The following is a 20464-nucleotide window of genomic DNA, read 5'->3' on the forward strand; positions in this document are numbered from 1 at the left end:
GGGATGCTTTTCTGCAAAGGGGACAGGACGACTGCACCGTATTGAGGGGAGGCTGGATGGGGCCATGTATCGCGAGATCTTGGCCAACAACCTCCTTCCCTCAGTAAGAGCATTGAAGATGGGTCGTGGCTGGGTCTTCCAGCATGACAACGACCTGAAACACACAGCCAGGGCAACTAAGGAGTGGCTCCGTAAGAAGCATCTCAAGGTCCTGGAGTGGCCTAGCCAGTCTCCAGACCTGAACCCAATAGAAAATCTTTGGAGGGAGCTGAAAGTCCGTATTGCCCAGCGACAGCCCCGAAACCTGAAGGATCTGGAGAAGGTCTGTATGGAGGAGTGGGCCAAAATCCCTGCTGCAGTGTGTGCAAACCTGGTCAAGACCTACAGGAAACGTATGATCTCTGTGATTGCAAACAAAGGTTTCTGTACCAAATATTAAGTTCTGCTTTTCTGATGTATCAAATACTTATGTCATGCAATAAAATGCAAATGAATTACTTAAAAATCATACAATGTGATTTACTGGATTTTTGTTTTAGATTCCGTCTCTCACAGTTGAAGTGTACCTATGATAAAAATTACAGACCTCTACATGCTTTGTGTCACGATTTTCGGATATAGAGGACCAAGGCGCAGCGTGGAAGGTGAACATACTTATTTATTAAATGATACACGAACAAAACAACAAATCGATACGTGACGTCCACAGGTGCAAAACACGGAACAAGATCCCACAAACACTGTGGGAAAACCACCTGACTAAATATGGTTCCCAATCAGAGACAACCAGCAACAGCTGATACTCGTTGCCTCTGATTGAGAACCACTCTGGCCAACATAGATATACAAAAACTAGACTAGACACAACGAGCACAAAACATAAACTCTACACACCCTGGCTCAACTTAAAAGAGTCCCTAGAGCCAGGGCGTGACACTTTGTAAGTAGGAAAACCTGCAAAATCGGCAGTGTATCAAATACTTGTTCTCCCCACTGTATACCTTGTTATTAGCTTGTACCTATAATTGTTGATCAGTTAGGTAGCATGTTAACTAACTACCAATACACTGCTTAAAACTATAATTGTTCAGAATGTGTAGGTTTACTAGTTAATAATAAAAATAAATAAAAATTAGTTGTTCAATATTGTGTAATTGTTCAATAATTCAATGTGTTGTGTTTAAAAAAATAAATATCTGATCATATAAAATGTGTTGTGTTTATATTACTTTTACAAATAAAAAGATGTGATAATAAACAAACAATTCTAAACGAACAAATGTCAAATCATATTTGTTGCCGAGCTGGCCAGTCAGTTTGAGTAACGTTATTGTGTACTCTACGTAATTACGCAGTTTTACATTATTACGTAATGACGTCATCACGCAATGACATCACAACGTCATTTAGCAACTTCTAGCAACAAATCGACCTGCCTCTAGCAACTTCCCCTGGAAATTAGTTGGCAACACTGGATGGGGGTACATTCACTAACAGGATTTCTTGCATGGCCTCAGCTGTGAAATCATGAAGACCCAAAAAACGTTCAGTGGCATTCACAATGATTCCAATTTTCTTAGACTTCTTCTCCGCTTGTACTGTACAGTTTATGACCATTGCAATAAATAATACAAAGTCCACCTTTTTAACATGTAGCATTTCACTATCCCTCGGTTGATGAGAAAGTGTCACTGGTCGTGGTGGCTCTACTACCATTGCTTCTTCCACGCCACTCGTTCCTTCCAATTTTCTCAACGCCTCCAGATAGGAGACACGTTGGACACTCCTTACCCTTGCCACCTCATTCTCCTTCACCCTAACAGGGCAATCCCAAAAATTCAGGCACATGTTCACCTCCACAGTTGCAACATTTCCCTTCAACTGGCATACGATATTCTTCCCTGCTGCACACACTTGACACATGACCAAATATTTTACATTTATGACACTGCTGGACATATCTGGGGTCTGGCTCAACGAGTAGTCCGCAAATCAGCCTGCCGGACATCAAGACCAAGTGGGTGTGCTGAAGTTAATCCTGTCGACTGGCATATCCTCTGGGAGTTTGTCAAACCCCAGCTCTTTGCCCTTCTTGGTGCTGTCGTGGTGAGCAACTTAACACTACCCTTACAAAAAAAGATTGCAGTCAGAGTTAAGTATAGCTGCAGTTAGAGTGCAGTATAACTGCAGTTCAGTTATTCTGCAATTACTGAGTCCAAAATACCACAGTCGACTGCAGTTACTGCACATTTACTGCAGTTTCAAAACTGCAATCTTTTTTGTTGAGTGATTTCAGACCACTCAATTGGAGTGGAATTAACCAATCATGTATTTCTTCCCAGCTTGCTTTTGGTGCTGCCATTTTGAATATTCAAATTCCCCTGTTGGGCAATCTGGTGAACATAGTGGCACAATACATGAGAGAACATACTGGGAATTATATGAGAGATGAGGGAACCTGCTCTGCAGTTGCTGGTCTCCAAGTAAGTTGTCCATTATCTAATTTGAATTTAACTGTAGATTGAAGAATCTGTCTCTGTGTACGTAGTAAAATATATGGTCATGAAATGTCTTCGCTGGTTGCAGGGTTACAGCATCCTGCTTTCCAGGGTAGGGGAGCGAGTAGCAGCAGACATGAGGAAGACCCTTTTCCAATCTTTACTCAGGTATACACACAGTTGCAGTTATTTCTCTATTGAAAGCAATAGGTAGAATAGACCAGTTCCAAGACATGGAGTGGGGTGACTGACTAGATGTCACTAGACCTACTACCTACTGTCCAACTATCACTCTTCTTAACACAATAGTTCAATTTTTGTTTCAGGCAAGATGTAGCCTTCTTTGATGCCAACAAGACTGGCATGCTTGTAAACCGTTTGAATGTTCAAGTCTTCCTTCAAACTGGTCGTCTCTCAGGTATGGCTGTGTACATATGAATCTATTGGATAATTAAAAGTAGTAGGCTACTCCAGCTGGAGACAAGATTTACATACATTAGAAATTATTGAGAATAAAAACACAAAGACCAGAGTCTTATTTCCATTGTGGTCCTATATGCACTTCCCTATTACATATTGCCATAACTTTTCAGTATATTTTATTCAATAGCTTTATTCAAAAGCTAAATGTAATGATTTTGTAAAAACAGACGGTTGGCTGTTTCGTGTCCCTCTATGTCATCTCCCCTAAACTCACTGGTATGATGGTGGTGATACTACCCTGTCTGGTTTGGCAGGAGCTCTGATTGGCTCATTCCTTCGCAGGCTGTCCCGATTGGCTCAGGAACAGGTGACATCTTCACTCATTCTGACTCTGACTCATTCACTATCTAAAACACATTAGAGAAATAGATAAGTGTCAACTGAGAAACCATTTTACTGAGTTTATCAGAGCTCCAGCATGTAGAATGGGGTGTGCTGAGCATGGGTGTTGGCTGTCTGTCTGTTTGTCTCTAGACTAAAGTATAGTACGTGTGTGTTTGTGGGTGTGTAGGTGTCGAAAGCAACAGGGGTGGCAGACGAGGCCCTTGGCAATGTGCGGACAGTGAAAGCCTTCGCCATAGAGGAGTGAGAGACAGTCTATTCAGATAATATTAACAGACCTGCCCTATGATAAAGTCAAATATGTCTTTCAAAACATTCCTAATTTCACTGCTTATTAGAAGGTTTATGTAAAATAATGTAACTGTTTGTGTTTTGCAGGTTATATGCCTGGATGCGAGATGAATGAATCTCTAGGCTCAGGGATAGGTTTTCGAAGGAATGTCAAATACAATGTGAGTTCCTTTTATCATGTACAGCGAGTCAAACTTGGGCTTACAGACAATTGTTATTTAATTATGCCATTGTTTATCTGTTACATGACTCTTTCATGCAGGCATTGTTTTAGGCACCATCTTTGCTGATGGGTCTTTTGATGGCGGGTGATGAAATGTCTCCAGGCGACCTCATGTCTTTCCTATTTCACAGACATAAAATACTTATTGTCAGCAAAGATAACACTTCAGCTAATCTCTCACTCTCTAACGTGCCAAATGCTTGCATGATCAAATGGACGTGTTCAATGTACGTTAAGATAATAACAAACCTGATTTTACCTTTCCTTATGTTGTTTTCCTCAGGTCTTTGGCCAGCATCTCTATCCTGTTTGGACAAGTGTGTGAAGACCAAATATGAATGTGAAGTATAGAAGAAGTTATACATTACTATCTATGTACAGTGTTCAGGTTTCACAAAATACATTACTATGCTTAGGATTCAAAAGGTGATCAGTTGATATGGCCATGAGAAACTATAACCTACCACGTTTTCCAGATGGTGAGAGGCCTCAGCTCTGGTACCAGTGTTTTTGAGTACCTGTCTTTTGAGCCTACAATTCCACGGTCAGGGGGCGGCCGCATCCCTTACAAATCTCTGACAGGATGGTTGGACTTCATGAACATCACCTTCAGGCAAGACCATGTCAGAACGACAATATTAACACAAAGACACACACACACACAATCTATATCAGTGAGTGCCATTTTTTATTTGTTTTCTTACAGTTACCCAACGAGACCTGTTATGATGTTTTCATAGTGTTGTGTGGACCAGGTTAAAGTTAGTAAATAAGTGACTTGGTGCCACAGAGTCTGCATTCCATTATGTCAAAGTAGATTACTTATGTTTATGGTCGCACGATTGACTGATAGGATATACTGCCTTGGGGGACAAGAGAATAACATATAATATATAATATAATATGCCATTTAGCAGACGCTTTTATCCAAAGCGACTTACAGTCATGCGTGCATAAATGTTTTGTGTATGGGTGGTCCCGGGGATCGAACCCACTACCTTGGCGTTACAAGCGCCGTGCTCTACCAGCTGAGCTACAGAGGACCACAGAACATCAAAGAAGGGAGTGCCCATTGAGGGTTACCAGATGTGGTTGAAGAAATGTGTAACAGATGGTCTCTTTGTTCAAGTTAGTTTGGAATAGCAAAAGGCAGAGCCCTGTCTGTTTGTTATAACGAACCATGGTACCTATTAAATACTTATATGAACTCCCCAGCTAAATGTTAAATATCTTCTTGCGTAATGAATTACTTGATACCCTAGAAACCCATCATAACAAGACCTGTTCAACAGATCCTGAAGAACTTCAACCTCATCATCCCCCCTCTGTAAGACTGTCACTATCGTTGGAGAATCAGGAGGAGGTAATGTCCCATGCATTTCCATGGATACAAACACTCAATTAGTCTGATTACATAAACAAAGGGCCTATAATGAGATTGTAGAAACATTAGTCTGAAAATAGTATAATTATGTGGAACCTAATGATATATTTATGAAACTTATGTGATTAGTTATGGCTCTCCTACACTGCAGGGAAGTTCCACAGTGGCCTCCTTGCTGGAGCGTTTCTATGACCCCAGCAGTGGTGTGATCATGTTGGACGGCTGGCTATCCGGACACTGGACCCATCCTGGCCCAGAGGACAAGTTATTGGATTAATCAATCAGGTAAATATCCTAGGGTAATCATACTACACACACAGCTTTATATGTTTTCTAGTGCATATGAGGATAGTTTTTGGGGGGATTTGTTCTAGGATCTGTCTTCAGGAGCTGTGTTAGTATGCTTAGTTGCTACCCTCAGTATGACATGGCCTTTTTCTGTGATTTTGTCATAACACTAAAAACAAAGTTACTTTGTGTACATTTTCCTCCCCTGCTTGCAGGAGCCTGTGCTGTTTGGGTCCTCTGTGATGGAGAACATTTGCTTTGGTAAGCGGGGGCTACTGATGCTGAGATCATCAACGCTGCCAAGCAGGCTAACGACCAACACTTCATCACAGGCTTTCCAGATGGATACAACCCTGTGGTTGGTAAGTGACAACACATTTGTGAGAAAAACATAGATTTTTGAGTGAGTCTCCCAGTACGGCCCAGAACGTTATAACGTCCTCTGATTTATTACAACTCTATACCACTATAATAAAAAAAAGACACACATACTCAATGCATTCCCCTTTTCTCAATCAATCAATCAAATGTATTTATAAAGCCCTTTTTACATCAGCAGTTGTCACATAGTGCTTTTATAGTAAGTGCTTTTATTGAATACCGTATCTCTGCGGACACAGGTATCTTCTCTTCCTAGGCTGGAACTCATATGGAATTGCTGAGCAAAGGAGGGCTGTATGCTGACCTCATCCGCAGGCAGAGATCAGAGGGACAGAAGTGAACACTACTTTGCAGAGCTGCCAACTCTCACGCATTGGCCGTGAGACACACGCACGCATTTTACCCTCTTCTCACACTCTCACCACACCTCTTATATCTCACGATTTGTAAAGTACTATGTTTATTTTTCTAATTAGTCCATTGTATAGTCAGCGCGTTAACGTTTCAACTGTGCTCCAAATCGTATTGAAATCGTAACATCTGCTCCTGCAATTTAACATCACGAGCAGAATCTCTATCATTGTACTATCATTGTCCTGTCTTGCGCAGCACTGTGAACCGCATTGAAGCATATGATTGGTCTAGTTATGTAAAGGATCAAGGGGATTGGATGCGCATTTTAAAGAAACGCCCCTCAAGATTAGAGTGGAGTTGAATGGAGAGCGAAAATTCTCTGCTGAGTTTATAAATCTGTAAAAAGAGAAGCACGGTAGCACTGTTTCATGTACAATGTTTTCAACAAAATTAGGTTGCTGTTACTCCCGCCCCTATTGCATAATGCAGCCTTCTGACAGCATGTGCTAAAGTCGATTTAATTCACACTTGCATTAGTCCCCTCGTTTGGTGATTGGCATTTAGGCTGTGACAACGAAAAGGCAGCAGACGTTGGGAAGTTTGGTGACTTGATTTGTAACTATGAAAATAATTTTGTCAAACAGATTATGAACCGAAAAGTATACGTTTGATTCTAGAGGGGGGGGGGGACGTTAAATATAAAATAATTTGGGTAGACTGTAGGGACAGATTCATGTCATCTTGTCTTCAGGAGATTGTATTAGCTACATTTATTTACTTTATTTAGTCTGATCAGTGGAACAATTCTCATTCTTAACAATGGGCTAACATATAGGGTAATTACTGTGCTTGTGAGCAAGAACACTACTGTTATTCCCCACAGTTATTTGAATATTCCACTAATCACATATTTGAAATGTGTTATGCCTGCAGTGCCTTCGGAAAGTATTCAGACCCCTTGACCTTTTCCACATTTTGTTACCTTACAGCCTTATTCTAAAATTGATTAAATTCTTGTTTTTTCCCTCATCAATCTACACACAATACCCCATAATGACAAAGGAAAAACTGTTTTTTAGAATTTTTTGCAAATGTATTAAAAATGAAAAACGGAAATATGACATTTACATAAGTATTCAGACCCTTTACTCAGTACTTTGTTGAAGCACCTTTGGCAGCGATTACAGCCTTGAGTCTTCTTGGGTATGACGCTACAAGCTTGGCACACCTGTATTTGGGGAGTTTCTCCCATTCTTCTCTGCAGATCCTCTCAAGCTCTGTCAGGTTGGATGGGGAGCGTCGCTGCACAGCTATTTTCAGGTCTCCAGAGACGTTCTATCGGGTTCAAGTCCGGGTTCTGTATGGGCCACTCAAGGACATTCAGAGACTTGTCCCGAAGCCACTCCTGCGTTGTCTTGGCTTTGTGCTTAGGGTCGTTGTCCTGTTGGAAGGTGAACCTTTTCCCCAGTCTGAGGTCCTGTGTGCTCTGGAGCAGGTTTTCATCAAGGATCTCTCTGTACTTTGCTCCGTTCATCTTTCCCTCGATCCTGACTAGTCTCCCAGTCCCAGCCACTGAAAAACATCCCCACAGCATGATGCTGCCACCACCATGCTTCACCGTAGGGATAGTGCCAGGTTTCCTCCAGACGTGACGCTTGGCATTCAGGCCAAAGAGTTCAATCTTGGTTTCATCAGACCAGAGAATATTGTTTCTCATGGTCTGAGAGTCCTTTAGGTGCCTTTTGGCAAACTCCAAGCGGGCTGTCATGTGCCTTTTACTGAGGAGTGGCTTCCGTCTGGCCACTCTACTATAAACGTCTGATTGGTGGAGTGCTGCAGAGATGGTTGTCCTTCTGGAAGGTTCTCCCATCTCCACAGAGGAACTCTGGAGCTCTGTCAGAGTGACCATTGGGTTCTTGGTCACCTCCCTGACCAAGGCCCTTCTCCCCAATTGGTCAGTTTGGCTCGGCGGCCAGCTCTAGGAAGAGTCTTGGTGGTTCCAAACTTCTTCCATTTAAGAATGATGGAGGCCACTGTGTTCTTGGGGACCTTCAATGCTGCAGACATTTTTTGGTACCCTTCCCCAGATCTGTGTATCGACACAATCCTGTGTCGGAGCTCTACAGCCAATTCCTTCGACCTCATGGCTTGGTTTTTGCCCTGATATGCACTGTCAACTGTGGGATCTTATATGATGTGTGCCTTTCCAAATCATGTCCAATCAATTGAATTTACCACAGGTGGACTCCAATCAAGTTGTAGAAACATCTCAAGGATGATCAATGGAAACAGGATGCACCTGAGCTAAATTTTGAGTCTCATATCAAAAGGTCTGAATACTTATGTAAATAAGGTATTTCTGTTTTTTCTAAAAAGCTGTTTTCACTTTGTCATTATGGGGTATTGTGTGTAGATTGATGAGGAAAAAAACGAATTTAATCCATTTCAGAATAAGGCTGTAAGTAATACAATCTGGAAAAAGTCAAGGGGTCTAAATACTTTTCGAATGCACTGTACTTTGAGGGGGACATTTATAATGATAATTGTCTAAACAGAAAATACGGTGTGAAACTTGTGGATAAAGGCTAGCTAAATCCATTAACAGGCTTCTTAGAACCGGATTGTGCAGGCTGTTTAGTTGGACCTCTGATTGAGGATTTATTCAGGAGGGAACATTGGAACAAAATGGAGAATATAGTTTTCTTGTAAACATTTCTCAGATTGACCACGAGAATGACAGTGAAACAGGTTCATAATAATTATTTTTGACTGAGAATGGGCGATTTTGCATGCAGTTCTTAATTTGGCCTTTAGATGCCCATGTAGCAGCATCATTGTAGCTGGGAACCGCTAGCTAACACGTATCAAAAATATCCCCAAACCCTGGGGGTGCATTTCACTAGTTAGCTAGCTAAAGACTAGCTTTATTGACAAAATATGCAGAAGTATGAAAAGCTCGAAAAGATTGGAGAGGGTAAGTGTCTGTTTCTTTCCCAGGATTTATCTAGCTGATAATGTTGCTGTCGCTAGACAGCTATAGCTAGCTAACTTATAGTTATGTTAGCAGCCGTCATATCAGTAATTTTAAATGACAATTGACAATTCATTGCTAAGTGACACACGTTTGATAGTGTTTAGATATTTGGTAGTCTACCTACATTAGCTAGTTGTCTGACGTTAGCTAGCGTGCTAACAAAATATATAGCTAGTTAGCAAGACATGTTGACGTAGCTATAAAAAGATGTAACATAAGTTATTATATTCGTCAGCATCTAGTTAATTTTGTTTAAGAAAGCTGCTAGTTAGCTTTTCATTATTCTATAAAAATAATGAAACTAGTTAGCCCAGTCCTGGGCAAATTAGTTAGCTAAGTACCTTGCTAACTAACACAACCCATTCAGTCAAGCTAGCTAGCGAACGTTGTGATTTCTTTCTCCAGGTACATATGGAACTGTTTTCAAAGCAAAACACAGAGAAACGCATGAAATCGTGGCTTTGAAAAGAGTGAGATTGGATGACGACGATGAGGTAGGAATTTTTTTGAGACTACAAATAAAGGTAATTTAGGTTGCTGTCCAACTGGTTAGCATATTTTTTGACGGCTCAATTTGGTTGCTGCTGTATGCTGGGGCGTATTCATTACGCAGATTATGTTGCAAAACGTTTCACACACACACACACACTGCATCAAGCCATAAGAGAGCTCCCACTGCAGGTAAACACCAGCATCAAACCTTGGCACACCACTGCAGGTGGGATATGTTCACTGGTCTGTTTGATAGGACTCGAGTTTTCAAATGACACCAGTTTATGACTGCTAGTGTTTTTACACTGACAGTTGGAGGGATGCACAGGTGCCAGGGAGGGACCTACCTGAAATTAGGACCTACCTAAAACTCTTGTTTTAGTAACTGTTTGGCTAATGATTACAACCCTTGTTTCTTGTAGGGGGTCCCAAGTTCTGCCCTGCGAGAAATTTGCCTCTTGAAAGAACTGAAGCATAAAAACATTGTGAGGTAGGTCTGAAGTGAAATTAGTCAAATTCTGAAAATACATAGCTAACTACATTATTTTTGCCATAGCATAGTTAGACCTGACTCAGTAAGTAGTAGTAAGTTACTTTTCAAGAGTGTTATAATTAGCATTAGATTAAATATCTAGCTATGCAAAGAGTTTAATTGACAATTAATTTTGCTTTCCCTAGGTTGCATGATGTTCTGCACAGTGACAAGAAGTTAACATTGGTATTTGAATTTTGTGATCAAGTAAGTGTTGCGCTGTTGCCAGATGTATGCCGATTACGTTCTTGTATAAAGAGGAGTTTGTAGTTGCTACAGTTATGACAATTTACCAGTAGACTTGACTGACCATTTAAAGTAGATGTGACCGCAAGTTCAACTGTAAGGGTTTTCTACCTTTCACGTGTTTGATATGATGTGAAGAAATGTAATGTTACTGGCGTGGGCTGATTGAACTTGTGACTTTTACAACCACAGGATCTAAAGAAATATTTTGACAGCTGCAATGGAGACCTAGATCCAGAAACTGTCAAGGTGAGTCATTGCGATTAGGGCTGGCACAATTATCATGTAACTGACAATTATGGACAATAACGTAAACTAAAACAATTATCATCATAATCGTCTTAATACTATATATTAAAGTAAATATAATAATAATAATAATATGCCATTTAGCAGACGCTTTTATCCAAAGCGACTTACAGTCGTCATTTACTGAACACAGTTTTTCATTTTTACATCAATTGGGTAAAGTTGCAGAACGGTTAAACCATTCGTGTTTTTAAATAGAGATGTTATCCAAGCTGTGTTGTAGATACTTTTCTAAGATGCATTATGATCCATGACAAGCTCAAAATACTTTTCTACAAAAATGACAGTTGTGACAATAACCATGTCCATTTGTATGACAATTAATTGTTACCCCAAATTCCATAATCGTCACGGCCCTAATTGAGATTCAAATAAGGAGCAGAATATGGCTCTAATGATGTCCCATCAGTAGAACTCAGTCCCTCAAGGATTTTGCGCTGTTTTATTTTTTGGGGTGATATTTTTATATATTAGCAGGTTGTTTTTTTTGCTTGGCAATATGCAATTATTTTGTAAATTTTGTCACAAATGCACTGACGAGGGAAAAAGTTTGTTGACGTGTGGCTTGATTGAACCATATTATGTGCTAAATGTGCAGTGATTGGTTGAAATTGCTAACCCTCTTTTTGTTTTGCGGTGATTGGTCAGTTTTATACGATAATATTGTGATGATTTGACTGTTTTAATGATGTGATTTGTCCAATTTGCAAGCCCTCGCATAATATGCAGGGGATTGTTGACTTTGCCAAAAAAATTGCAGTCGCAAAATTATGGTATAACTCCAAAGAAAACCTCCAATGACTATCTAATTGATAGTGAGAATACTGTAGTATTACTGCCTTGTCTTTCTGTATCTCTGTGCTTAACTCAGTCTTCCCCTCCTTTCTGTATGTGCAGTCGTTCATGTACCAGCTGTTGAAGGGGCTTGCCTTCTGCCACAGTCGGAATGTTCTCCATAGAGACCTGAAACCACAGAACCTCCTCATCAACAGGGTAAGTCAGTGGAATGTTGACTGTTTAAGTTCTAGTTCTAGAAAGTCAGAGTACACATTGTGCTGTATACTGTATACAGTGAGGGGAAAAATGTATTTGATCCCCTGCTGATTTTGTACGTTTGCCTACTGACAAAAACATGATCAGTCTATAATTTTAATGGTAGGTTTATCTGAACATTGTGAGACAGAATAACAACAACAAAAAATCCAGAAAAACGCATGTCAAAATGTTATAAATTGATTTGCATTTTAATGAGGAAAATAAGTATTTGACCCCTCTGCAAAACATGACTTAGTACTTGGTGGCAATCACAGAGGTCAGACGTTTCTTGTAGTTGGCCACCAGGTTTGCACACATCTCAGGAGGGATTTTGTCCCACTCCTCTTTGCAGATCTTCTCCAAGTCTTTAAGGTTTCGAGGCTGACGTTTGAGAACTCGAACCTTCAGCTCCCTCCACAGATTTTCTATGGGATTAAGGTCTGGAGACCGGCTAGGCCACTCCAGGACCTTAATGTGCTTCTTCTTGAGCCACTCCTTTGTTGCCTTGGCCGTGTGTTTTGGGTCATTGTCATGCTGGAATACCCATCCACGACCCATTTTCAATGCCCTGGCTGAGGGAAGGAGGATCTCACCCAAGATTTGACGGTACATGGCCCCGTCCATCGTCCCTTTGATGCGGTGAAGTTGTCCTATCCCCGTAGCAGAAAAACACCCCCAAAGCATAATGTTTCCACCTCCATGTTTGACGGTGGGGATGGTGTTCTTGGGGTCATAGGCAGCATTCCTCCTCCTCCAAACAAGGTGAGTTGAGTTGATGCCAAAGAGCTCGATTTTGGTATAATCTGACCACAACACTTTCACCCAGTTCTCCTCTGAATCATTCAGATGTTCATTGGGAAACTTCAGACGGGCCTGCATATGTGCTTTCTTGAGCAGGGGGACCTTGCGGGCACTGCAGGATTTCAGTCCTTCGCGGCGTAGTGTGTTACCAATTGTTTTCTTGGTGACTATGGTCCCAGCTGCCTTGAGATCATTGACAAGATCCTCCCGTGTAGTTATGGGCTGATTCCTCACCGTTCTCATGATCATTGCAACTCCACATGGTGAGATCTTGCATGGAGCCCCAGGCCGAGGGAGATTGACAGGTCTTTTGTGTTTCTTCCATTTGCGAATAATCGCACCAACTGTTGAAACCTTCTCACCAAGCTGCTTGGCGATGGTCTTGTAGCCCATTCCAGCCTTGTGTAGGTCTACAATCTTGTCCCTGACATCCTTGGAGAGCTCTTTGGTCTTGGCCATGGTGGAGAGTTTGGAATCTGATTGATTGATTGCGTCTGTGGACTGGTGTCTTTTATACAGGTAACAAACTGAGATTAGGAGCACTCCCTTTACGAATGTGCTCCTAATCTCAGCTCGGTACCTGTATAAAAGACACCTGGGAGCCAGAAATCTTTCTGATTGAGAGGGGGTCAAATACTTATTTCCCTCATTAAAATGCAAATCAATTTATAACATTTTTGACATGCGTTTTTCTTGATTTTTTTGTTGTTATTCTGTCTCTCACTGTTCAAATAAACCTACCATTAAAATTATAGACTGATCATTTCTTTGTCAGTGGGCAAACGTACAAAATCAGCAGGGGATCAAATACTTTTTTCCCTCACTGTATCTGTCTTAGCTGAAACAGAAATACTGTTGCTTAGTTAGTGAGAAAATTATTTCCCTTTACATAGCCTACAATGTGGTATGGTTTGCTTAATTTAGAATGGGGAATTGAAGCTGGCTGACTTTGGCTTGGCTCGAGCCTTTGGAATCCCAGTGAGATGTTACTCAGCAGAGGTGGGATATTAATTACATGTTTATATGCAATTACGTGATTAATTGGGATACTGGCAAACAATTACTGGTCTCAAGCTTCTCTCTCTCTGTAGGTTGTGACGTTGTGGTATAGGCCCCCAGATGTGCTCTTTGGTGCTAAGCTTTATTCTACCTCCATTGACATGTGGTCTGCTGGATGCATATTTGCAGGTATGTGTAACATCAAGGTCAAAATTGCACTGCAAATTCAAGGTGATGATTGTATGGTCTGTTCATACCTGTGTTATAATGCTCAAATAATTTGGGACCTCTGCAGACCTGCCAACCTGCACACGTTGCTGTGTACCAAGCACATAATTTGAAGTCAAAGTACGCTGGTACGAAAAAACGACCCTAACATACACAAAAATAGGCATCTAGTTGGCACATTGTGGTTTTTGACTCAGCCTTCTGAAGTTGGAGCAGAGACAATTAGAGGACAGGCGAGGAGAAAAAACGGAGAGGAAGAGGTGAATACAATCTTTGGAAAGAATCTCTAGCCCTCGGCTCCGGCGGCCGCTGTAGTCGTAGTGCTATTTTCCTCCCTGGAGCTGGATGGCTTCTCTCCACTTCGCGTTGATACCACTGATGTATGAGGAAAAGGGTATGAAAAATTGTGAAGTTGAACAAACTGTTTGCCAAATACATTGACTAACAAATTGTATGAGTTAGGCAAGCTCATAACCAATATTATTTCGTAGTTAGCGCTTTAACTAAGGCGTCATTATAACGAAGGTATTTAGCTACAACATTTAGTCAACTAAGCGAGAACACTTTCTTGCCCGCACAGGCTTTGATCTCCGCAACGGTAGTAGGCGCGAGCGCATTGACTAGCAAGGAAACGTGCTGTGTTGCGTAGATGGAAACAGACATGGCAGAGAGAGCTGTTCCGCTAATACCATCCTTCACAGGTTATGTTAGACTGTTAAAGATTAGTAGGCCTATGTTAATGAATAAGTTCTTAATTGACCTTTGATATAGCTGTATGTCAACAATAGGCTGCTAATGATGTGATAATAGCCCATCAGTTCACCGATGACAAGGCATGTTGAATGAATGGTAGTAGTCAGACCTGACTTGATGGATTGGGTAAGGGATGGAGATCTGAAACAAGCTCATATAGGCCTAGTTCATTTGTTTCATATTCCAAATAGCCTACAGTAAGCCAGACTACTACATTGCATCCAGTAATTGTGGGCCTCTGTAGCTCAATTGTAGCTCAATTGGTAGAGCACGGCGCTTGTAATGCCAGGGTAGTGGGTTCGATCCCCGGGACCACCCATACGTAAAAATGTATGCACACATGACTGTAAGTCGCTTTGGATAAAAGCGTCTGCTAAATGGCATATTATTAGTAATTGAATTAATTTAGAAATATTTCCGAAAACAAAATTAAGAAGACACTTTACGTTTTCACAAGACTATCCACATAAATACACCTATTAATTAGAATAATCATTATCCCTAAATTTAACCTAGAAAAAATGTGAGTGTCATTGAGACCACCTCAATTTCATTTAGGATCAAATACCTAGACCAGTGTTTCCAAACTTCAGTCCTCCTGTACCCCCAACAGCACACATTTTTGTTGTAGCCCCGGACAAACTCACCAGATTCAACTAATTGAGGGAAGGATGATTAGTTGACATGTTGAATCAGGTGTGCTTGTCCAGGGCTAAAATTAAAATGTGTACTGTTGGGGGTACTCAAGGAATGGAGTTGGGAAATACAACTTCACTAAACAACTGTGTTGGCTACATTGTTTTATATAATTTAAGACTCTCGGTTTCAGGAAATGGCAGTTACAGGTTTTTCAAAGTGCTCTTAACTTCCACTGACATTAACTTTTCTAGTGAGCTACTGAAGACCAGCCAATTACCAAGTACCCATAACAGTCTATAGCCGGGCTCTCCAACCCTGTTCCTGGAGAGCTACCCTCCTGTAGGTTTTCGTTTCAACCCCAGTTGTAACTAACCTGATTCAGTTTATCAACCAGCTAATTATTAGAATCAGGAGCGCTAGATTAGGGTTAGAGCGAAAACCTACAGAACGGTAGCTCTCCGGGAACAGGGTTGGAGAGCCCTGGTCTATAGCCTACCATTCCTACTGAGACAGGTGCATTTGCCTATGATTTGAGCTGTGGGGGTGTCGCACGCGCGCTGCCATGGGTTCTGTGGCTGGTGGTGCCAACGCCGCGCTGAAGTGGTACTCATAAAAATGATTCGAGGTTGGCAGGTCTGCCTCTGCCTTTTTAAAATCTTCTGTAACTTTGATCAATTTGATAATTTTAGAGTTGGCAAATGCTGGAAGGCCCCTGTTCCCGGGTAATGACGTTGACGACCAGCTGAAGAGGATCTTCAGATATCCTTTCAGAGATGTTTAAGATAGTTACCCAGCAAGTTCAGTACACTGTCCATTTGTTGTGTGGTATGTAGAAACTAAACACAGGAACTGAAGTTGGTGCACTTTGAATCTATTCTAATGACTAAACTTGACGAGTCCTATTTAGTGGTGAAAGTCGTTCCTTAATGCTGTTGTGGCACATTGTTGGGTACACCAACTGAAGAACAGTGGCAAACAATGACAAAGCTCCCAGACTACAAGGTAGTCTAACCCACTCATTTTTTGTAAATTACAGTTGATCATATAGAAATTCATGTTTTCTACTGCCTGTCAGAAACATTTGAATATATGATTTACAAGGTATGAGATTAATGGCAGTTTCCAGATCACAGATTCATCTCTAATAGAAGGAACTCATATTTTCTGTGCTGCTATCTGTTTGCATCCGTTACCCTGTCGTTCTTTTTGCCTACAGCCGTACCCCATGTATCCAGCCACGACCTCACTGGTGAATGTTGTCCCCAAACTCAGTAGCCCAGGACGAGATCTGCTGCAGGTTAGTATTGCCCCCCAAATGACCAGTATATTGGCCATATATCACAAACCCGAGAGGAGCCTTATTGCTATTATAAACTGGTTGCCAACGTAATTAGAGCAATAAAACTAAACGTTTTGTCATACCCGTGGTATACGGTCTGATATACCATGGCTTTCAGCCAATCAGAATGCAGGGCTCAAACCACCCAGTTTATAATATTCAGTATACAATGTATTATCATGCTATACCATCCCATGATGTTAACATCAATTTACAATCCAATGTCCTTCACTCTTCTATTGTATAGCTCTGAATTCATATGTTTGCACAAATACATATGTGCAAACCCACACAAGTGGCGTTAAAACAAAATGCATGTGTCTAGAGTTTTGTGTGGTGTGTAACTGGCAGACCGCTTAGCTGGGAATATAAAGTTACCACCAGGTGGAGCTAGTGCAAGGCTTTTCCCAAACGTCACTTGAATCAAAGACCGTACAGTATGAAGATACTAGGCTAAAACTGCTTCTCCAATAGAAATCCCTGATCACACTTGTTGGAGATGTCATGGCGACATTGGCTAACAAAGCTCATGTGTAGAAACACGTCAAAAGGTCTTAAAGGTCGGTGCTCTTTTTTCCTCTTTTAGAATCTTTTGAAGTGTAATCCTGTCCAGAGGATCTCTGCAGAGGAGGCATTGCAGCACCCCTACTTTGCTGATTTCTGCCCACCGTAGATGAGATGCCAAAACACACGTCACTCAACAAAACCTCAGCCATCGGAATCAATCCTCTTTCACTCCATCTTTTCAACAGGACCTGTTTATCCTGACTCCCTGCAAGACTCATCTTCCAGCAGCACCTGTTTTAACTAAGAGACTTCCCTTCAGAATATCCTGTTGTGCCTCCTAATGGAATTAAGTCCTTGTGGGCTCTGCAAGATTTTAGATCCCGTTAGCAAGCCTGTTTGTCTTCTCATTGTCTGTTAAGCACAGTAAGCGCACTGACATGGAAACATAACATGTAGCAATGAACAATTCTGGACCCGGAGAAACAGTGAATCCTTCTGAGCCAATAGTTGCACAGCAGATTAAGCAGTTTGAACAATTGAATTAGTGTGCTGCATAATGTACTGGCAAAACTGTAGTTATTTGGATACATTCCTCAAATAGTGTTAATGTACCACTGCTGGTAACTTGTCAATATTGCATTAATAGGTTATGATAAGATTGGAGACAGACAGACTTGCATGTCTTCCTTGTCCTTCATCATAGTCTTAACCATTTTCCACTTTAAAAGATTGTAAAAGAGGGGGAGGTTTATTTATATTTGTCAGTTCTCAGGCTTTCTTTTTAGCTTTTAGTATTTGATTTTTTTTGTGCACTTTTGGTAAATGGCATTTCCTTTTTTAATAATTTAGATCTCATCCGCTCTATCAAGTAAAGTTGAACACAAAGTTGGGGTATTGTCGAAGTTGGGGTCAATAGATATGTATTATGAACAGTGGACCATACGTACTTGAGTAATTTGCTTTTATTTTAGTTTCATTTTGTAACTTTCTACCATCTTTTATCATTGACCTGATGTCTTATAGCTTAATGAAAGTGAAGTGAGAGCGGAGGAAATCCATTGATACCTGTATTACCACATTACGATTGTTTTGCACCACTGACTTTAGCTGTGTTCACTCTGATGGGTAACTTAATTTTGGCAAAGAACTAGTACGTTTTGCAGTGTTATTTTACTCCAGATAGTCGCTACTTATCCCACAAAAGCCAACGTTTAACTCATCTTTGAGGTTGCTGTCAGCTACCAAAACATTGGTTTTGATCAATAGGGAAAATATTTATTTTGATATAAGAGAAAGAATTAATAGAATGCATGTATTTATTGATAATTGAATGTCTGCTTATGTGTGCATTTAGTATTTTTATTTACACAACGCATTACTTTTCATGAGTTGCAATGTTCTCCTTATTAAAATAATGAAATGTGTGACAGTTAGATCCATGGCAATTTTACGGCTCTGTATAGTATGCGTTATACTTTGGCGGTGTGTATGTTTGCATCCGAGTTGAGATAGAACAGTTGGGACATCACAAGATTCCATTATCACATGTAAAGACAAGCAATTCCAGTGCTTATTTTAGACGAGTGCTGTAGAATATTAGTTTAACTATGACATTACTTTAATCTTTATTTAGAATGAAGAGTGGACTTTGCACTTTCCTATTATCATAGTTTTATTGTTGGACTTGGGTTAAGTATTTAGACAATTGCTGCCAGGCAGTGGTCTCTTCTGTAAATTTCAAAACAACAGTTCAATAAAGTGGACTCAAAAGTTATGTTTCTTGTTCTGCTTTTTTTGTCGGAAAATGATTTACAGTTTGCCCATTATTTTCTGTTAAAACCGAGACTGAGCCCTGTCAATATAAGAGCTGGGGCACGGTGGAGAAGATGGCCAAAGCCGACCAGAAGTGGACAGCCTTTGTTGCAACTTTCTGCCCTATGCACCAGCTGGCGCACCAGGGATGAGTGAGTTTCAGTTAAGCTGTTACCATGGTTCATGACCAATGATTTTTAAAGTTACCTATAGCACCAAGTATTATTGTCAAGACCCCAGTTACACAACCGGTCCAAGTAGTTGAAGGAAGCCATATCATGGAGGGAGGCATTGTAATATCACGTGTTGTGTAGGGGTAGATGATCTGATCTACATTGATTACACAATGCATTGAAGACCAAACACTACTGATAACATTTCCAGATAATAATGCATCACGTTTCACGTAAGATTGAGAACGTCACACTTGATAAAGAGAGTATTAAGTATTTAATTACTGCTTAAGGTCAATCACAAATTATGTATCATATATACAGTACATAGAGCCAGATTAACCTAGTTTAGTTCCACAGGTGTCTGTAGGCCTCCAACAGGGCGAGACATACTATAATCGATACACTCTAGCCCTGTTCATACCTGGTGCTAACATGTGTCTTTTGTCCTGATCTTACCCACATCGTAGTCGTGCATCTACACATAAAAAAAAAAAAAGTGTCTCTTATCCGTTCTGCATTGTGACCAGAAATCCTGGTCCCTCACTGTCAACAATATGCTCACTGTATGCAAATCATTTGACAGATATTCTTTAAAAATAATATTTAATTATTTATTTCAATATTGATGTCATAAATTAATGGCATCACCTGTCATTGATTTTAGAGGGTGGGATTATGATGATTTAAATGGTTTCACTGACCAGATCCATCTACACAATGTGTCTGACTACCTCCGGAGGTGGCCAAGAAGATCTGATCACAATCAGATTACAATGCGTCTTTTAATCATCTACACCTGTCTAAAAATGTGGGCACAATCAGAATGTGAACAAGATCAGGACAAAGGATGCATGTGAGAACCAGGTATAAACAGGGCTTCTATAAGCTCTAGTCTTACAGAAATATAACATTCCTTACAAGCCACATACAATAATTTGACCTGCAAAAATTTGTCAGAACACATATCCCAGGTTCTCAGCCCCATGTTCAATACTTCATGGTCACTGAATATTCCACAACCCCAAGCCTAATTTTTTCATGATGATTTTTCATGACCATGAAGATTGTAGAGTAGCCTACCACAGAACATGGAATTTAACCATCTGGCTCCCAACAAAGTAGTGAGTAACAAGGCTGATAATGCACTCGCGGTGGTCAAGAGACAATGGTCATGCAAGGAGGAAAAGAGGTAAGGTGCAATAACAATTCACATTATAATTAATCTGCAAGAATAAAGGTCTTTAGACTATTGGTTGACAGAAATATATAACACTGTCATCTACTTGGCTGTAATGAATTATGCTATAAAATATCCATT

At 40.6% G+C, this 20464-nt stretch overlaps 1 protein-coding gene and 1 pseudogene across 3 annotated transcripts; both read left to right on the forward strand.

Annotated features, from left to right (window-relative positions):
* Positions 1–1561: 1561 nt before the first annotated feature.
* On the forward strand, positions 1562–6230 carry LOC311146993 (mitochondrial potassium channel ATP-binding subunit-like; annotated as a pseudogene). The gene is made up of 15 exons: positions 1562–1595; positions 1985–2106; positions 2343–2516; positions 2587–2666; positions 2825–2916; positions 3149–3288; positions 3493–3566; positions 3702–3793; positions 3877–3983; positions 4121–4154; positions 4314–4460; positions 5100–5199; positions 5373–5506; positions 5725–5867; positions 6147–6230. The product of its transcript is annotated as a mitochondrial potassium channel ATP-binding subunit-like (transcript).
* Positions 6231–9068: 2838 nt separating this feature from the next.
* Positions 9069–18932, forward strand: LOC311146211 (cyclin-dependent kinase 5-like). 2 transcript variants are annotated; one of them, XM_084182716.1, is made up of 12 exons: positions 9069–9218; positions 9684–9772; positions 10193–10260; positions 10449–10509; positions 10741–10797; positions 11755–11850; positions 13618–13692; positions 13785–13881; positions 16002–16071; positions 16254–16314; positions 16529–16609; positions 17238–18932. In XM_084182716.1, exons 1-12 carry the CDS (start codon positions 9182–9184, stop codon positions 17322–17324), a joined length of 879 nt encoding a protein of 292 aa, XP_084038842.1. In that variant the 5' UTR covers positions 9069–9181; the 3' UTR covers positions 17325–18932. The 2 variants fall into 2 exon arrangements, with proteins under 2 accessions (XP_084038842.1, XP_084038843.1); XM_084182717.1 differs by lacking the exon at positions 13618–13692 and having other exon boundaries at positions 9073–9218.
* The last annotated feature ends 1532 nt before the right edge of the window (positions 18933–20464 follow it).

The sequence above is a fragment of the Coregonus lavaretus genome (assembly GCF_964263955.1).
Source record: "Coregonus lavaretus genome assembly, chromosome: 19".
In the NCBI taxonomy this organism is placed as follows: Eukaryota; Metazoa; Chordata; class Actinopteri; order Salmoniformes; family Salmonidae; genus Coregonus; species Coregonus lavaretus.

Bases quoted from the DNA above. Each gene is read 5' to 3' on its own strand.
- LOC311146211 (XM_084182716.1), top strand. From the start codon at position 9,182: ATGCAGAAGTATGAAAAGCTCGAAAAGATTGGAGAGG. The intron at 11,851-13,617 runs GTAAGTCAGTGG...TGCTTAATTTAG, and splicing joins AGAACCTCCTCATCAACAGG to AATGGGGAATTGAAGCTGGC. The intron at 16,315-16,528 runs GTAGTCTAACCC...TTTTGCCTACAG, and splicing joins CAAAGCTCCCAGACTACAAG to CCGTACCCCATGTATCCAGC.